Here is an 18,555-nt window from a genome sequence, read left to right on the forward strand (position 1 = left end):
GTTGGCAGCTTGGGATTAAAGACCCTGTCCGCCTCCACCTTTCTCATCAGCCGTGGGGGATCCTGGGTGCCAATGGACTCGTCTCCCCATGGTGGGGGGGGCCACCTTCAAATGTCTGCGGTTCCTCCCATAGCGTTGGCTCGGGCTGTTCCTCTCCATCCTCCAAATCTACCCACCTTCCAGCCCCTCATCCTTCTTCCGCCCCCAATGGCAACTCCCCACTTTCCCAATGGAAGGGGTGTGGTGTGCAGTCTGGCAAGAAGGGGTCTCGGGGGCTCATCTGGACGCTGGATCTGTGTAGCACTTGGTCTCAAGTTAAGAACTCCCCGATGGTGCATTTCACAGGCCACCCTGGGTGGAGGGTGAGGGGCAGCTCAGCGCCCCCTTGGTGCCCCTGCTGATGCCAGGCCATGTGGACCTGGCCTGTGGCATTCACCATCTAGCAGGTTCTCTCTGCAATCCGGAGTCCATCTCTCTTTCTCGTGCTCACGCAGCCGGTCCAGCAGATTGTCAGCATGAGGCGAGCAGGGCTCAGCCTGGCTCTTTCAGGCCCAGTGAGGGGCATCAGGAAATGTTTGTGGACAGACGTGTGACACGGTGAGATGATGAATCGCGCCAGCTATGCTGACTTAAGAAGTGTTGCTGTGGGAATTGGAATTATTAGCCGTGGCAATCATCGTAATTCCCGTGGCCCAGTTAATGAGTGGTTGTGTGTCCTGGAGATGAGATTCCTTGGATTCCCAGAGGATGGAAGGAGCGCGTTTTGGAGAGAATTGGCAGTGGCGCAAACGGCAAGGTTGGGTCGCGCCGAGGGGCATCGAGGGGACAGGCCAAGCTGAAGGAAGGATGCAGGGGGGAGGTGGGTGGGTGGAAGGTGGGCAGAGGTGAAGGCAGTGGCCCTTGGGTGATGCTGGGGTGTTTCAGTGCTCCCTGAGCCTGTGCCTTTAGAGATGGGTGGTCTGAGAGTTGAGTCCCCAGTGAAGACCATGAAGACCAGCAGCCTAAGGGTTACCCAGAGGGGTTTTCCCCAGTGGAGGAGAGAGGGCCAAGAACCCGCCATAAGCGGTGGATGGGGTAGAGAGGAACCACGGGATAAGTAAGGCCTGTGTCTGAGAGAAGGCTGTCAGGCACTATCTGGCCCAGGGATGGAAAGTGCCAGGCCCTTGCCTCCACCCCTACGACCACACACCCACAGCAGAGTTTGCTCATTGCCCAAGTATTTATGGGGCACCCATTACCAATTGGACACTCACAAGAACACCTATAAGAGGATTTCTCTCCCTTGGAGCTTATGTTCAAGGGCATTAAAAATAAACAAGTTGATGTTTTCAGCCCATAGTAAGTGCCATAAAGAAAATAAGGCAGGGTGATCTGGTAGAAAAAGGCAGAGGGGAAGGGGGCCTGCTTAAGATTGTGTGGTCAGGGCACCCGGTTGGCTCTTGATCTCGGGTTGTGAGTTCAAGCCCCACATTGGGCATGGAGCTTACCTTAAAAAAAAAAAAAAAAAAAAAAAAAAAAAGGTTGTGTGGTCAAAGGAGGCCTCTCTGAGGCGGTAACTTCTGAGCTGTGACTTGAACACAATCAAGCTGTTGAAGGCAGCCATTGACGTCTGTGGGGAGATAATTCTAGGCAGAAAGAATGGCACGTGCAAAGGCCCTGAGCTATGATGAAATGAAGGAAGAAATGAAAAAAGGTAGTTTGAGATGAGGCCTGAGAAGCAGGTAAGGGCCCGATCATAGCAGGCCTGGGAAAGAACATGGATTTCCCAATCAGGACAGAGGGAGCCTTTGGCGTATTTTCAGTAGTCCAGGGATGTGATCTCACAGGTAACAAACTGCTACAGTATCTATGTGAAAGATACATGTGGTAAGAGGTGGCTGGGCTCAGAATATAGTTGGGAGGTGGAGCTGATGGCATGTGTACAATGTTTCAAACATGGGCGCGGTAGCCGGGGAGAAAACCCTTTCCCACTGATCCCAGATGTGGGTGACCTCGGGGTCTTTCTCAACAGGGAGCCCCAGATGTGGAGTGTAAGAGGACCTTCCCCATCCAGTCTAGCCTTTAGTTTATAGATGGGGAGACTGAAGAAAGAGCCTTAGGGGTCTCCTTGTCCGGCCCCCCAGAGAGGGGCTGTGAACTCTCCCAGTTCCCGTTGAAATTCACAGGCTGGGCTGGGACTCAAACGTGGGCTTCCTGGCCCCTGGTCCAGGCCTCTCGCTACCCCACCCTGCTGCGTCTCCACCGAACATGGAGGAGGGAGGAACCACTGCCTAGAGAATGACCAGGCGTGACGATGTGGTGAGGTCACCAGAAGTGTCTAAAGGCAGTGGAGACGGCAGAGGCCCGGGCCTAGGCGCTGACTGGAGACAGGGCACTGCCCTGTGAGCAGTCGGAGGTGGGTGGGACATCATGGAAGGGTCCGGGGGCAAGCTGCCAAGGGCTCGCTGGGCGAGAAGAATGCACCAGGGCAGCATTTTCAGGCTGGCAGGCTTGAGGAGGACGTCTTGGGGCAGAGCCTGTGGTGGCCCGTCAACCCTCAGGGGTCTTGGGAGAGACACGAGTAGCCACCAAGAATAAGAAGCCTGAGAAACTTCCTGCAGGGGCATCCTAAAGCCAAGGCCAGAAGTGAAGACAGAGGGTGGGCCCGCCGCCTGGGTTTGCCCACCTCCACCTAGAAGGGGAAGGGGAAGGGGAAGGCAGGGAAAGAAGCAGCTGGAGCCCCAGCCCGAGGTGCTGTAAGTCCAAGGCCGGGGGCCCGGATTCCACTCCCCGCCGGCTCCTCAGAACCTTGTCATCATCTTCCTCTTCCTCGGGGCTGCTTTCGGGCTCAGTTGTTTTGGTGTGTGATCCTCTGTACTATCCGCATTTGACAAATGAGGCTCAGAGAGTGTAAGGAACTTTCCTAGGGTCACACAGCTAAAAAGGGGCAAAGTCAGCATTGGAAGCTGGCTTCTCAGCCACGGTGGGCTCCTGTCTTGGGCTCCCTTGGTGACTCTGAGCAAGGCTGCCTGGGTCTCCGTGTCCACTGTAAAATGATGGGGCCACATCAATGAGCCCCTCAGGCCCCTGTGGTTCTTGGTGGGGGGCCCCAAATTGTGCCTGTAGGATTGGGGCTCAGGAGCCTGAAGGAGGGGCAGTGGATTCGTTTTGGAACTGTGTTCTCCACTAGCCTGGGAGAAGTGGTTGGGGCATAGGCTCTGCCAGGCCACTCCCTCTCCACTTCCTCTGCTGAGCGTGGATATGACGGTTGGATGAGTCGGTACAGGTAACGTGTCTTGTAGAGGGCCCGGCACACAGTAGGTGCTCAAAAAATGTAGCTCTTAATGTTTTGTCAGAGAGAGTGACCCCCCAAAAGCAGCAACTCCCTGCCTTTGTGCAGCTTATAATCTGCTAGGGGGCCCACACACACACACACACACACACACTTCAAACAAGCACCATGTAGAACACATTATTTAGAGAGAAATGACAGTTAAAAAATGAAGCAGCAGGAGTGGAGGGGTGGAGAGGAGAGGCAGTGCCCTAGTGGGGTTGGATCTTAAATCAGGAAGACGGAAGGCCTCCCAGTGAAGGGGATAAGAGCCCAGGCCTCAGGGAGGTGAGCGAATGAGCCATGCAGCTCTCTGAGGGAAAAGCATCCCAGGCAGCAGGAACTACCAGGGCTAAGGCCTGTCTAGGGCCGTTTGAAGGACTATCCTGATGTTTAATAAACCCAGGGTGCCCACGGGCAAGACTCAGCTGCAGATCCCTTTGGGAGGACCGAAAGCTTCCTCCCCATCTCTGATTTCTTCTGCACTATCATCATTAATTCGAGATCCCCAGCCCAGTGCTCCACGGGCTGGGGGTGGGGGGTGGGGGGCGGCGGGTAGGTTGTGTGCCAAGGAAATGAGTCCAAAGTGCCAGGTTGGAAGTCTGCCGGGGAGTCTCTCCTCCTGCAGAGTGGCTGGACTCCAGGGTGGGACCCAGGTGAGCTGGGACTCCACTGACGCCCATTGTTCGGGCTGAGTACATCTTCTGGGTGAGTGAGTGGGTGTGCAGGGAACAGAACGGGGATGAACTCAGGCTGGCCACACCCTGGGGCCTTCACTGTTGGGAGTTCAGCCCCAGGAAGAATAACTGGGAACCTAGAACGAAGAGAGAAGTCAGGCCCAGAGGTTGCTAGAACTCCGTAAGATTTCTTTCCCTTTGGAATCGCCTCCAGTCCTCTTCTGGGTTTTCTCGTCTCTCAGTTTCTCCTTAGAGTTGAGCTGCGAAGCTTTTTAGAAGTACCTCGGGGACTGGTCTTCTAGGGGAGTAGGAGGGAGAACTCAGGCCCACAACACAGGTAATCAGGGGCAGGGTGTGGGGAGCATTCTTCCAAGAGAGACAGCGGGTAGTTACAGCAGGAGAGAGCCTGGGAGCAGGCCTTAGGGAACTGGTAGATAGAGCTGAGTGGTGCTAGTCCCTTCCTGGAGAGGGAAGCCATCACTGGGCAGCTGGGCTTGGGTTGAGGGTGGGGTGACGAGGATGGAGGACACAGGGGTACATTCCATGCCTGCTCAGTAGGCCTAGGCCTGGGGACCTTGTCTGACTTTAGGAGAACTTGAAGCCACCCAGAGGGCTGGCATCCCTGGATGCTGGAAGCAGAGCAGCAGGACGCAGGGTTGGGGGGGATTGGGATGAAAACAGATGACGGAGGGCAGGGCATTGGTGATGGCTGGCTTCTAGGACAGGGTCATCCTTGGGCACCTCCAGGGGTTGAAGGAAGTCATAACAAGGGGTACAACAAGCTCGTGAGAGGAACGAGGTAGGTGGCTGCTGCCCAGGCCAGCCGAGTGTGGCCACAGCCCGGTGTGAGTTCAGATAGTGTTGCCCGTTCTCCTGGGGCTTCAAGGAAAGTAGGGAATACAGACCTATAATATGAAATCGGTGCATTTAAAACATTGGCTATCAATTAATAAAGCAATATAAATAACAAAAAAACACCACGCAGGTCAAGCAAAGCCCACCACCTTAGCTGGTGACCCCCTGCTCTGGCAAAGGGGGCACTGAGGCCAGGTCCTGGCCCGGGCCAACTATCTGTCTTGTCGTGCTGTGTGGTCCTGGGCAAACCCCTCCCCTCTCTGGGCCCCAGTTTCCTAATCTGGAAGAGAAGAGGAGCCTGATCTGCGGGGTCCCACCAGTTTGGACAGGGTGTGACTAAGTCCCTCAGGCTCGAGGGAAGATGGGGTTATTAGGGAAGTGACTCTTCCCGGGAACCATGCTTCCGGGACTGGCTGCAGCGCGCTCTGGTATTTCGTGTTTCCACCATCACAACCGTGTGTGTGGATGGACGTGTGTCATAATTTGGAGCTTTGCATGGCCCAGTGTCAATATCATCATTTTAATAACTTTGCCCTGGAAACTTTCATTGGCTACCCTGGAAGCTGGTGAGAAGCCGTAATTAATTCTGCCAGTGACCTGGGGAGCCAGGGGTCTCCTTCCTGATTTTGCAGTTGTGGAAAGCCAAGGCAAGAGCTGGCAGGTGCCTTAGCTAACCCTGCACTGCTGGGGACCCTGACTCCATGTTAGTTCCCTGGCAGTGTGCCAGGTTCCTCACTGAACCAGTGAGATCAGGATCAGGGTTTGTATCCATCACAGTCTGGGCTGCTGGAAGAGCTGGGAGGGTCCCTTCTATGGGGTGAGAGACACGCGGGGTGGTGAGGGTAGCCGAGTCCTGGCTACCTCCCTGGGTCTTTTGTCAACTGGGCGCTCTCTGTCTCCTGCTGTCCTGTCCAATCATTGACCTGTGTTCTCTGTAGTACTCAGAGCCCCCAACTCCCCAAACATTCTTTTTTTGCTGTGGCCTTCGCAGGGACCACTGCTTTGGTTTGAGAGGAGAGAGAACCGGGGGAAGAAGAGGCTTTGGGATCTAGAAAATCCCGGCTTTTTGTGCACCTCCTCCTCCCCACCCCCACCCAGCTTTTTCCACCTGTGCCCCAGACCTGATCAGGGTGTCGGTGGCCGTGTGTGTTCCCCGGCCCCACACGTAAGACCGCGTTCCTGCAACGCGCTCCTCGCCAGGCGGGGGGAGGGATGGCTAAACCGTTTTTCCCGGCTGAGCGCCCCCCCCACCCCCAGTGTCTCCGGGAGCCGAGGCGCGGGCCCTTTAAATCCTCCGGGGCGGCGGCGGCGGGCCGGGGATGACATCAGCGGCCGGGCCCGGGGCTCAATGGGAGCCGGCGGGCGCGCGCCGGCCGGGAACGCGCGAGCCGGCGGCGGGGGCGGGCGGGCAGGAGGGCCCGGAGGAGGGAGGCGGCGGCGGCGGCGGCGGCGAGAACCCAGAGCCAGAGCCCGAGCCCGGCCGGGGCCGAGCGGAGCGGAGCGGAGCGCGGCGGCGGCGGCGGCGGCGGCGGCAGCAGGGCCGGGAGAGGCTGGCGCGCCGGGCGGCTCCGCGAATCCTCCGGCATCCGCCCCGGCGGGCCGCCCCCGCCCGCGGCAGCCCCCCGAGCAGCGGCCCGGCACCGGAGCCTTCCCGGCGGGGTAAATATTGGGGGGCCGCGGGCCCGCGGAGGGGCGCAAACCCGGGGGGAAACGGGGCTCCCTCCGCCTCTTTGTTTTTGCGCGAGAGGGAGGGGAGGGGAGGGCGGACACACGCGCGTTCGCACTCGGGTACGGGGCGGGGGGTGCAGCCTGGGCGCCGCCCGCTCGGCCCGGCGAGGACAAAGGCGCGGCTGGGGACGAGGAGGAGGAGGGTGACTATTATTTTGCAGGCTTCGCCGGGGGAGCCCCCCCCAAGTCCGGCCCGCCTCGCCCTCCCCCAGCTGGACCCTTCAAGGCCCCAGCCGGCCGAGAGGCCACCCCCGGGGCTGTAACTGGGGGACGCTGCGGGAAGGGGGGGCGTCCAGGCCCGGGGCGCCGGGGGCACCCGAGACTGTTGATACTGTTGACTCTGGCTTCCCGGCCAGACCCTGGGCTTGTGTGTTTTTCGCCGGACAATCAGCGGCGCCTCCCCCCTTCTGTCCTGGCTCGGGGCTCGGGACCTGGGGGTCAGCGAGACTGCTCCCGCAGGGTGCATGGGGGCGCTCGGGGGCGCGTGGGGGCCCCCCGACGTGCTGGGCTGTGTGGTCACCCAGCCACCGATTCTGTTTTCCTTTGTGGAGAGAAAGAAAGGGGTGGGGGTTATGTATCAGCTCGGATTCTCCCATTTCTGCCCGTGAGAAATCCGTGTTTTGCGAGTCTCTGTGGCACATGAAACTATGTTCGTGGCCGGGTTAGCTCCAGAGAGAGGATCCCCGAGCCCCTTTTCTCGCCCAGACTCCAACTGGGGTGAGCCCCCTCCCCAACTTTGCCCTGAGTTCTGCATATGTCCCTCTTGGCACAGCCTTCCGCGGGGAGAAGGGAAGGGGATCCCGAGTGTCTGAAGTTGTGCCCAGCGGATGCCTGGGCTTGGGGCTCCTTTGCCTTCCTGTCTAGAATGTCCCTCCCAATATCTACTTTAATGGTCCAGTGACAAGGGCCCTGGCTGGGGATGAGGGGGTGTCAGAGAGTAAGAAACCTGCCCATGCGCTCTGCTGTTTGGTAGTTTGTGTAATTTGTTTAAAGCTGAAACTCCGGGTTTGCGTCTACCCTTTTTTTTTTTTTTTCCACTTCGTTTATTCCATGCCCCCCACCCCCCATGGGAGAAGCGTCAAAGAACTGGGAAGCTTCTCCTTTTCCCGACTGGATCCTTTTTCCTCTCCTCTGGGAGGGTTTTTAGGGGATAGGGCTGGGACCGTGTAGAATCTCCCTGGGGGCCCGGCCCCCGGGGTCCGGGAGGCTAGCGCCCAGCAGTGGTTTCCGGCAGGGCTGGTTATTTGCACCCTCTCTTCTCCCCTTCTCTGCCCACAGCCCGGTGAGTGGGGAGGGGCTGGGGGGTCATGTGCGGTGTATTTATGTAAGGCACCCAGACGGAGGGCGCGGGTATTTATATAACCCGGCGTGGGTATTTATGTAATATAGGATGCGGGTATATTTATGTTCCTTTCCTAACCTGCGGCTTTCCCGGCTGCCATGTGTGGTCTCCGAATTGGCGTTGGCGGAAAACGGAGGGGGGGGGCAGTGTTTGTGTATGTACACACCCGTGACACCCCCCCTCCTTCCTCTCTCCCTAGCCCCCCCCCTCCCGCCCCACTGTGGGCCCCCTGGTGTGTGTTGGCTTTTCTTTCTTCCTTTGGAGTGTACACACAGGTCACTGTGTATGTGAAATGTGTGGCATGTGAGTTTTCTGCAAATGTGGAGTGCGTTCCACTGGCGGCCACCGGCCAGGCGTGTGGGCAGAGGCCCTTGGTTGAGAGCCCAGAGTTTGGCTGGCCTGGGGTGGAGGCTGCTTCCTTGTGGTCCTCAGTGAAGGGCTCGTGGCCGCTCCTCTGGGAGTTAGGTCCTGGGGCGAGAGGTGTCTCTTGGGCAGGAGCTGTTGGCTTCTTGCCTCTGCTGGGGGCAGAGAGCTCCAGCCTGGCCATCTGCGAATTAAATCTTTCCCATCTCCCCTCCCAGGTGGGTCTGGCTTTGGGGATAGCCCTGGGCATGGGGAAGGGGCCCGGCTGCTGTGCCTCGTGCAGCTCCTTCTCCATCGTCCTGCTTTGCTTCCCAGCCCTGGCAGGAAGTAAGTCCTGTTTGTGTCAGGTGGGGGCAGTGGGAACCCTGTCTGGGTCCCAGGTGAGGACACTCTGCCACCGATTTGCCTCTGGGGAGCAGGGGGCAGGTGACGTGGCCTCTCTAGACCCGAGTTCCCTGTCTGTAGAGGGAGGCCCCTCCTCTAGACATTCTGAGATCTTGGGGATCCCCCATCCTTCTCCTTTTCCATAGCCACAGTCCTCTATCCTCTAAGTATAGAGAGCGTCTCCTGGCCTTTTGAGTTCCCCTTTCTGCGGGCCAGGATCTCAGAGGGCAGAGGTCTCTACCAGGGTGGCCCCTGATGTCGCATGAGCTTGGGCACCCAGGATGGGGCACGGGAAGGAGAGGAGCCGCTCTGATCAGACCTCTCCGTCCACCCCAGAGCCTGGTGGCTAAAAACCTGGCCGTGGTCCCCTCAGTTGTTCTTTGGGGGTCTCTAAGGAGACCCTCCTTCTAATCTTGAAGAAAGCCAGCCCCAAACTGTCCATTCAAGGGAAAAACATGCGGAGAGCCCTGTGCTTGGTGCTCGGTGTCGTGAGGTCAAGAGGGGGAGACCTGGCTGCTCTGAGGCCCCCTTTCCTGCCTGCCCTCTGAGCTGGAGAGGAGGCCTCTCTCTCAAGCTGGCAACTTCTGGCCTCTGGAAAGACTGGGCCAGGCAGTGGAGGCTTGGTGCCTAATACTTGTGACCAGAAGCGTGGGGGTTTGGGGATGGGAGCAGGGGACCCTGTCGTTTCTGAGTCTTAAAGGGGCTCCGGAACTCCTGTGGGACCCTCCATTCAACATGTGCTCCCATCCCGGAAGGTGAGAACTTGCTGGTGGTTGCCGTCTTGGCAGTCCCAGAGTGATCAGCTCCCGATTTCCACCCACCCCCCCCGCCACACCCTTTGTCTTTGATTTTCCCTCTTAGGGTCTTGGCCCCTTGTGACTGGCCCTCCCCTGAGAGGCTCCTATCGGAGGGTCCCCAAATGAGTGTCCCCCAAGGAGATGCTTACTTGGCTCTTTCCTTTGGGGCATTAGCCCCTGACACATGTCCTCAGCCTGCCTCCTGGCCCTCACAAGGGGACGCTCTGGCCCACCTGACACCCAGGTGCCCTCAGGCGAAGCCAGGCCAGCTCTGTTCTTGTACAGTGGGAGGGCCTTTGGGGGGGCGGGTGTGATGGGGTCCAGCTGGCGAGGTTCCCTTCCCAGCTCCCCGCCTCCCTGACCCCTGTGTCTCTGCTCCCCTCTGCAGTGAGAGTGAGTCATGGAGCTGCGTGTGGGGAACAAGTACCGCCTTGGACGGAAGATCGGGAGTGGGTCCTTCGGAGACATCTACCTGGGTAAGTGTCCCTGACTCCAGCCTGGTGGTTCTGGGGCCCCTGGGACAGTGCCAGGGACAAGTAGGAGGAAACATGTCGGGACTTCAGGCTGTCCAGCCGGAACTTGGCTCCGGCCTCCAGTGGCACGTTTTTGGTCATTTCGTCCCCAGGGCCATGCCAGGTAGGGAGAGAAGCAGCAGGTTGGGGGTGAGGCTGACCAGGGGAGTGGGGTCACACAGTCGGGGTGGGGCGGGGTTCCCGCTTGCTGCAGGCTGGACGCAGGAGGGTATTTTTAGCTCTGGTTTCCAGCTGCAGATGACCTGGGTCTCCAGCTGGGCGTGGGAAGGCCCAGGCTGGGGTAGGACCCCTGTTTCTTGCCTCCTGGGGGAAGGATGCTGGTAGACAGAAGAGGCCTAGGCTATCGCTCAGCTCCCAGCTGGGCCCCCTCCCTCTGCTCTGGCCCCTGGAATTCAGCCCAGGCTGGCTTCGGAATGACAGTGACGCAGGCTCTCCCAGTAACCTCTGGGTAGGGGTGGGGGTAGGGGTCTGGTCAGAGTTTTCAGGATCATTCTCTCCGGATGTGCTTCCTGTTGAAAGTCTGAGTTTGCGCTCCTGTTGTCATTTTAAACGAATCGCTGACATCTCAACCCCGTTCCTCAGCCTGGCAGAAGAGCGGCTCCTGCCTTCAAATGCCACCTTCTCAGCTGCCCTTCCCCTGCAGTTGCTGGTCTGGAGGGGAGAGCCTGTGGCGGTAGTTGCGAGTGGGAATTGATAGCACAGGGTGTCCAGCCCCTGGGGTTTGGCCTCATTCCTGTCTCTTGGCCGCTCTTTCCCTCCTTGGAAAAAGCAAAGTAAATCATTTCTGTCCTGGGCAGAGAAAAACAACAAGGCCGTGTGCTGTGCTTGCTGGTTCTGAACCCGGGAGGCGGGGGGCGGTCTCTTGCCCAGCGGTCTGGGGCTCTGCTCTCTTGGGGTATGAACTCTGCTTCTCCGTGAGCTGCCCCTTGCCCCATCAGAGGGGACAGGGTGGGGACACTGTCTGAGCACGTAGTTGGTGCTGGGCAGGCTCCTCTTTGATTGTGGTCGCCCCACACAGCAGCAGGTCGAGCTGGAGCCCTCCTGTTCTGCACACAGCCAGAAGCAGGTGCGGCTCGGTTGGGCTGGTCTCCCACCGCTTCTCTTGCCCGCTAGAAAAGGCAGCCCTTGCACCCGTGTGACTGCAAGAGTGTGACAGAACATGGGAGGGAGACTTCAGACAGACCCGAGTTCCAGACCTGGCTTTGTGCAGCCGTTGGGAAAGTCAGGTGGCTGTTCTGTGCCTCGGTGTCCCCATATGGAAAGTTCATGTGATGATGAGGCCTGACTGACCAAGGGCAAAAAGAGGGAGCAGTGGCTTTTGGCACAGATGCACATCTGCTCCCAGGAAACATCCAGTCCAGGGTCTTCTTCCTGCAGAAGGGAACAGAAGCCCTGAGAGGGGAGGGGCAGGCCAAGGTCATTTGGAAAGCTAGTCCCTAGTCCATGTAGAAACCTCCCTGGGGGCAGGACTTCCTGTTTATCTAGTTCATTTTGAAAACCCGGCCTAGCTTTACTCCTCTTTGTATAGGCTCCGGAGTAAATTCTACCAGGGCTTGGGGGCTGGCTTTTCTTGCATTAGCTGTATGCCCTTGAATGGGTGATGACCTCCACTGGTCTTGGCTTCCCCATCGGTGCAATGGGGTCAGGAGGCCTGCAAGGTGGTGAGCGGTAATGAGATCCCAGTGTGCACACCTGCGTGTGCTCGGCCCAGCTGTGGCGCTCTTCTCTTGTGTCCTCCACCAGCCCGCGGTCTTTTTTGGGGATTTGCTACTGTCAAGAGGATTTGGGTCCTCTTGGGCCTGAGTGGGGGTGGGGCGCTAGTTCTGCCTGGAGAGCAGTTCCCCTGTCCAGCCTCTGCTCAGGCCCAGGGGACCCTGGCCTGATGCTGTGTCCTGCCTCCTCCTTCCTGGGCTCCTGTCACACTGCTGCGGGGACAGTGGTGATTGTAGGGCCTCCCCGGCTGGCCTCGCTGGCTCTCTTTGTTCAAAGCCCTGGCCACATTCTTGTCACTGGTGCCAGTGCCAGGGCCCGACTCCAGATGGCCTCTGCAGGTGGGGCTGGGCGCGGCCTCCAGGCCCTGCTTTCCAGGATCAGCCACAGGCAAGTACTGGGTGGATGTGGCTGCAAGGCCTGTGGCCTCTCATGAGGGTCTTGGGGAAGCTGCACAGGGTCCAGAAGTGGCCAAGACTGTGTCCCCACTATCACCACTGGCTGTGCGCCCTCAAGAGCTCCCTGTGCTTTACTCGTGGTCTCTATTCTTCAGTTCTAATCGGCGGAGCATTGGTCTCCCCAGGGTTCTGTCCTGTGTGTCTGTGTTGGTATCTGAATGAGCCCTGGTGTGAACTTGGTCACCCCCTCTACCTACCCAGGGCTTCCCCAGGCCCCCGATCCTAGGGCTTGCCAGCTCCAGGCCCTTCTCTGTGTCCAAGTGTGTTTTCTAGACTTGCCCATCCCCCCATGGGGCCACTGTCCCTAATTGCTGGGTCACGTCTGCTGTCCCTGCCCCTGTTCCGGCATTTCCCACTTACAGTTCTCCTTTGCTGCCCCCATAGAGGGCTGGTCTGGGCCTCAGTGTGTCTGTCGGTGGAATGAATGAGATGCTAGACAGTTGGGAGAGAGAAAAAAGCAGGTACTTTGGGGACTCACATTCAAAGCCCAGCTCTGCCGCAACAAGTCCTGTGACCTTGGGCCAGTTACTTAACCTTTCTGAGCCTCAGCAGTGAGAATTCAGGGAGACCAGAGAGAAGGCTGGTAGTTTCCAGACAGATCGGAAGCAGCTGAGGGGCCCGCCGAGGTGGGAGCCTGTGGGGGCCCCCCCACTGTGGCCGTTTTCCAACACTCTCCAGGGACCCAGAAGCTTCACCTGAGAGCGAGCTCCCTGTCCTGGGGAAGTTAGTGTGGTGTTTGATCTCTTGGCCTTAAGTGTTTCAGTTTCTATATGTGTCAGCTAGAGATACAAACAGTAGTCCTTGCAGGATGGCGGGGGAGTTGGGGCGGGGTGGGGGGTAAAGGACTCCTCCCACCTGCCCCTCCCCTTCTCGGGAAAGGGTGTTCTCCTCAGCACCTCTCTTCCCTGCATCCGTCTGCTGAATCATAGTCCTGGGGGCCCTACTTTCAGAGTGTCTTGGTCTCTGCCCCTGCCGTGGCTTGGGTCACCATCAGCTCTCATCTGGGTCTCCCTTGCCCCTCATGTCCTCTCCAGTCCTTTCTAACATGCCAGTGGGTCTGAACAGGGGTGGGGGTGGGGGGTGGATTTGTCCCCCAGGTCTGGGGACATTTCTGATCATTGGAACTGAGGGAAGAGGGGGTGCCGCCGGCAGCTGGTGTTAGGGACTCTGCGAGCCATCCTACAACGCACAGCACAGGCCCCATGACAAAGAATTGCTGGGCCCCAGCCATCCGTAGGGCGGAGGCTGTGAATCCCCCTAATAAGGCATCCGTGCCTGGCCCATGAAGTCTCAGGCTCAAGGCCAAGATCTTCACTTGGCATTTGAGACCCTTCTGATCACCTCTTCCACAGTCTCCCACAGCTGCCTCAAGCTCAAGCTGCAGCAAACCACTCAACTCACTGGATCCCACTCCCAGCAGACCTTTGCCTGTGCTGTGACCTTTGTCTGGCACAGTCCCGCTCACACCTCCCGGAGCCAGTGCCGCCTTTCCTCCCACTGGCCTGTCCGTGGTTAGGACACTGGTCTCATGTCTGAAGCCCAGGGGCCCGACTTACCAAACCCAACTTCTGCTGAACACTTACTAGGGGCCAGGCACTCTTTTTTTTTTTTTTTTTTTTAAGATTTTATTTATTTATTTGTCAGAGAGAGAGAGCGCGCGCACTCGCACACAAGTGGGCAGAGTGGCAGGCAGAGGCAGAGAGAAAAGCAGGCTCCCTGCCGAGCAAGGAGCCTGAGGTGGGACTTGATCCCAGGACCCTGGGATCATGACCTGAGCCGAAGGTAGCGGCTTAACCGGCTGAGCCACCAGGCGCCCCTGGGCCAGGCACTCATGGGAGCCTGTTGACACCTCAGAACAGCCTCCCATGCCACGCCCTCCCTGCCTTCCAAAAACGTGCGGGGCCCTCCCTGGTGATGCGTGCTGATGTGCCAGAAGAGGTTTACAGTGTGCAAAGTACTTTTTCTCCAGTTGCTCTCTGGATCTGGTGATCTGTTTTCTTATTAACTTTATTTTATGGGGTTCACAAATGAAAACACACAAAACTGAAAACCAAAACGCAAAAACATGCCGAGTGAAAGAAGCCAGCCACAAGAGATCACACATTGTATGATTCCATTTAAAAGAAACGTGCAGAACAGGCAAACCCACAGATACAGAAAGTAGATGAGTGGTGGCCTGGAGCTGGGGTTTGGGGGAGATGCAGAGCGAAAACTGAAGGGGCCTGGGCTTTGGAGATGGTGAAAGTGTTCTGAAGTTGATTGGGGTGTGAATCGCACAGCCTTGCGAGTGCACTAAAAACCACTGAATTGTACACTTTATTTTTATTTTTTTTTAAAGATTTTATTTATTTGACAGAGATCACAAGTAGGCAGAGAGGCAGACAGAGAGAGAGAGAGGGAAGCAGGCTCCCCGCTGAGCAGAGAGCCCGATGCGGGACTCGATCCCAGGACCCTGAGATCATGACCTGAGCCGAAGGCAGCGGCTTAACCCACTGAGCCACCCAGGCGCCCCTGAATTGTACACTTTAAAGAAATAATCGTGTAGTACGTGAATTATATCCCAACAGAGGTGTCAGGAAAAGTGGCAGCCCATAATCTAGAATCCACTAAAATGTCCTCTCCTGGGCTAGGGGTCAGCGTAGCCCTGCCCGACCCTCACTGGTTTCTCATGCTTCTTTCCAGTGTTTTCTTGTGTAGATACAACCAAACACAGATCAGTATTATTTCCCCCATCTTTTTATTTTTTTAAACTGGAAAGAGCATAGAATACATGCTGTTCTGTACTTTGCTTTTTCACTTCCTGCATCTTTGAGATCTTTCCACTTCTGCACAGAGAGAGCTTCCTCATTCTTTTTCCATTGTATTCCGTGTTATTGATGGGCCATTCTTCATTTAACCAGGCCCCAGAATGACGGCCATCTGGGCCGTGTCCAAGTTCTGCTGCTGCAAACAGCCCACAGTGGACTGCCTCATCCGGGCCCTTTCTGTACTCACTAGGGTGTTGAGTGCACCCCCAAACTGGGAGCCGGGTTATTCAGTTAACACATGGGCTCCTCGAGGCATGGTCCCCACTGCCCCAGCCCCGCGTGGGACAGCGCAGGCGTCTCACCGCAAGACTTCCGCCAGGCACTGGTCGGGGAGCTCTTTGGGGACCGTTTGCGTTACTCTCACAAGGAGGTTGAACATCTCACCATTTTTATATTAATGATTTCTTTCTCTTGAAGCATCTCTTAGGTCCTTTACCCTGTTTCCTTTGAGCCTTTGGTCTTTTTCCTACTGGGGCATAAGAACTGGTTAACATGTTAGTGCCATCATCCCCTTGCCACTGGTAAGTTACAGGGATATTTCATAAGACTTTGTTGCCATTGTCTTGTTTGTTTTTTTTTAAAGATTTTATTTATTTATTTAACAGACAGAGATCACAAGTGGGCAGAGAGGCAGGCAGAGAGAGAGGAGGAAGCAGGCTCCCTGCTGAGCGGAGAGCCCGATTCGGGACTTGGTCCCAGGACCCCGGGATCATGACCCGAGCCGAAGGCAGAGGCTTAACCCACTGAACCACCCAGGCGCCCCTGTTGCTGGTGTTTTTGCCACGGAGAAGGGATTCCCATTTTGGATGGGATGGAGCCTTTTTTTTTTTTTCGTTTTTCTAAATGGCCTTTGGGTTTTAAATCAGGGATAAAAAGCTTTGCCAACCCCAAAGTTGTAAGGCAATTCTCCCTTCTCTTCTCAGGTCTCATTGTTTTCTTTTTATTAAGTGTGAGTAGATACAAAAGAAGACCTACAGCGAGTATGCATGCTGTCAGGCACCCTTCTTCCCTTTCCCCTCAGAGGAGGACGTGCCTATCCCCATGTAGGCCCCTGCCGCCCCACGATGTCCCCTCCTCTCCTTTCCCCTCAGAGGGAACCACCTTCTCCCGGTTGAACTTGTTCCCTTGTGTTAAAGAGTTTTGTTACGTTTGTATCCCTAGACCTAACCCCGTTCAGCGTTGTGTCTTTTCAACTGTGCCTGCCTTCTCCTGTCTCTTCCTTTCCTTCAACAGAGGTAAAATTTGCATAACACAATTAACCGTTTTTAAAATACACAATTCAGTGGCATTTGGTACATTCCCAGTGTTGTGCAACCACCGTTCCTATCTACTTCCCGCAAACATTTTCTTTTTCTTTTTTTTTAAGATTTTATTTATTCATCTGAGAGAGAATGAGAGAGAGCATGACGGGGGGAGGGTCAGAGGGAGAAGCAGACTCCCTGCAGAGCAGGGAGCCCGATGTGGGACTCGATCCCGGGACTCCAGGATCATGACCTGAGCCAAAGGCAGTCGCTTCACCAGCTGAGCCACCCAGGCGCCCTCCCACAAACATTTTCAAGACCCCAAAAGAAAACCCCATACCCGTTAGGTAGGCACACCCTCTTTCCCCCTCCCCACCCCTGGCGATCACTAGTCTACTCTGGGCTCTGCTGATTTACCTATTCTAGATAGTTCCCATAATGGAATCCTACATCTGTGCTTTGGTGTCTGGCTTGTTCACGTAGCACGTTTGCAGGGTTCATCGACGCTGTAGCATGTATCAGTCCTTCATTCCTTCCTGTGGCCGAATAACGTCCCACTGCGTGCAGAGAAGCATTCGGTTTGTCCACACCGCCCGTCGCTGGGCACTGGCTTGTCTCCACCTTGGGTTCTCGTGAATGGTGCGGCTCCTCGCTCTCCCTCGGACAGTGCGTTAAGATGCTGGGAGCCGAGACGCCTGGGTGGCTCAGTTGGTTAAGCATCTGCTCTCTGCTTGAGTCAGGATCCTGGGGTCCTGGGACTGAGCCCCACAGCAGGCTCCTTGTTCAGTGGAGAGCCTGCTTCTCCCTCTGCCTGCTATTTCCCTGCTTGTGAGTGCGCTTTCTCTCTCTTTGACAAATAAATAAATCAAATCTTAAAAAAAAAAAAAAAAATGCTGGGAGCCGCCCACCAGCTGCCCGGAGCCAGTGTCCATTCCTTTGCCCTGCCCTGTGGACTTCTCTCCGACTGCATGGCAACTTGGCCGTTCTGATGTCGGACTTCCGGGTGGCTGGGAGTCGTGTACATTCTTGTCCTCCTGGAGCTCCCATGTTTCTGAAGGACAGACACTCGGGAGTGGGCTTACTTGGGAAAGGGTTTGTGTGTATTCAACCCTCCTGGGTAAATGCCAGCCTGGTTTTCAGAGTGACTATGCAGGGGTGCCTGGCGGCTCAGTCCATGCGGCATGCGACTGTTGATCTCGGGGTTGTGAGTTCGAGCCCCATGTTGGGTGCAGAGCTTACTTAACAACAACAAAATGGCAAAGCCGCTATGCTCACTTATACCCCACCTTTTTCTTTTTTCCACACAAACTTTGGCTTCACTTGGGATTTCTCCTGGTGTGTGTGGGGTGAACTCTGGTGTCTTTTCTCAGATGGCCGGCCAGTGGTTCTGGGGCTGCTTCTGGCAGGGCCTCATCTTGTCCCCTGACTTGAGACGCAGGCTTTCTCCTGTCCTACAGTCTTCTGGGCGGGTGTCCTCCCCTGGCTCTTCTGCTGTGTGTGTGTGTGTGCTAAGGCTCCATGGTTTCAGTCACCCCTGCTGCAGTGACGCCTGGCCTCTGCCCCTCAGTCTGGCCCCCGGCCTCTAACTCAGCCCACTCAGTATTAGAGCTGGGGAAACTGAGGCAAGGTACAGTCTGGGTTTGGGTCTTTCTTGGGACTTCTTGAGATAGAACCTTGCCCCACTCCCTTCTCTCCCCCTCAGCCCTGACATCCCACTGACCTCACTCCTCTCCAGCTCAGGGGCTCCCACTCTCCAGGATAAAATTTCTTTCATGTGATCTGTGAGCTGTCTGCAGCCCATCTCGCCTCCCTTCGCATCTGACATTCTGGCTGCACCAGCCGTGGCTCTGTGACATGTCCGCAGTTCCTCCCAGCCTTCTCCTCCCACATGCTGCTCTTCCCACCCCACCCTCCCCTCCCGCCCCAGCTGGCCCAGGGGTCTGCTCTGTGCCCACAGTCCCTCCGGTTCCCTTGGATGCAATGCTGGGCTCTCTGCCGCTCTTCTGCCGTCCCCCAAGGGGTGCTGAGCTGCTCAGGCACAGACATCTGACTTGGCCCTGACCTGAGGCCAGCTGCCTGGCCAAGCGTGACCCAGGTCCCCTGTGCCCTCCTCCGCCCCTGGCAGGTGCCAATATTGCCTCTGGTGAAGAAGTTGCCATCAAGCTCGAGTGTGTGAAAACGAAGCACCCGCAGCTGCACATCGAGAGCAAGTTCTACAAGATGATGCAGGGAGGAGGTGAGGGCTGGGCAGGGACTGGGGGCGGGGCCTGAGGTGCTCTGGGGGTGTGTGTGTGTGTATGTGCGCATGCGTGCAGGGGGCGGTCCCACCCTGACAGCCGCATCTCTGGCC

At 57.0% G+C, this 18,555-nt stretch overlaps 1 protein-coding gene across 4 annotated transcripts in view; it reads left to right on the top strand.

Annotated features, from left to right (window-relative positions):
* Positions 1–18,555, top strand: part of LOC308347288 (casein kinase I) — a 33,530-nt gene that overhangs the window by 3,050 nt on the left and 11,925 nt on the right. Inside the window, exons 1-3 of one of the 4 annotated variants that reach the window (XM_080810543.1) lie at positions 6,279–6,501; positions 9,845–9,932; positions 18,331–18,441. In XM_080810543.1, the coding sequence (XP_080666669.1) occupies positions 9,857–9,932; positions 18,331–18,441 (187 nt within the window). In that variant the 5' untranslated portion in view covers positions 6,279–6,501; positions 9,845–9,856. Of the gene's footprint in view, positions 1–6,278; positions 6,502–7,746; positions 7,853–9,844; positions 9,933–18,330; positions 18,442–18,555 lie in introns of those variants that run through there. The other 3 variants (XM_080810545.1, XM_080810544.1, XM_080810546.1) reach the window with 3 other exon arrangements.

Source organism: Martes martes (genome assembly GCF_963455335.1).
Source record: "Martes martes genome assembly, chromosome: 8".
NCBI classification, from domain to species: Eukaryota; Metazoa; Chordata; class Mammalia; order Carnivora; family Mustelidae; genus Martes; species Martes martes.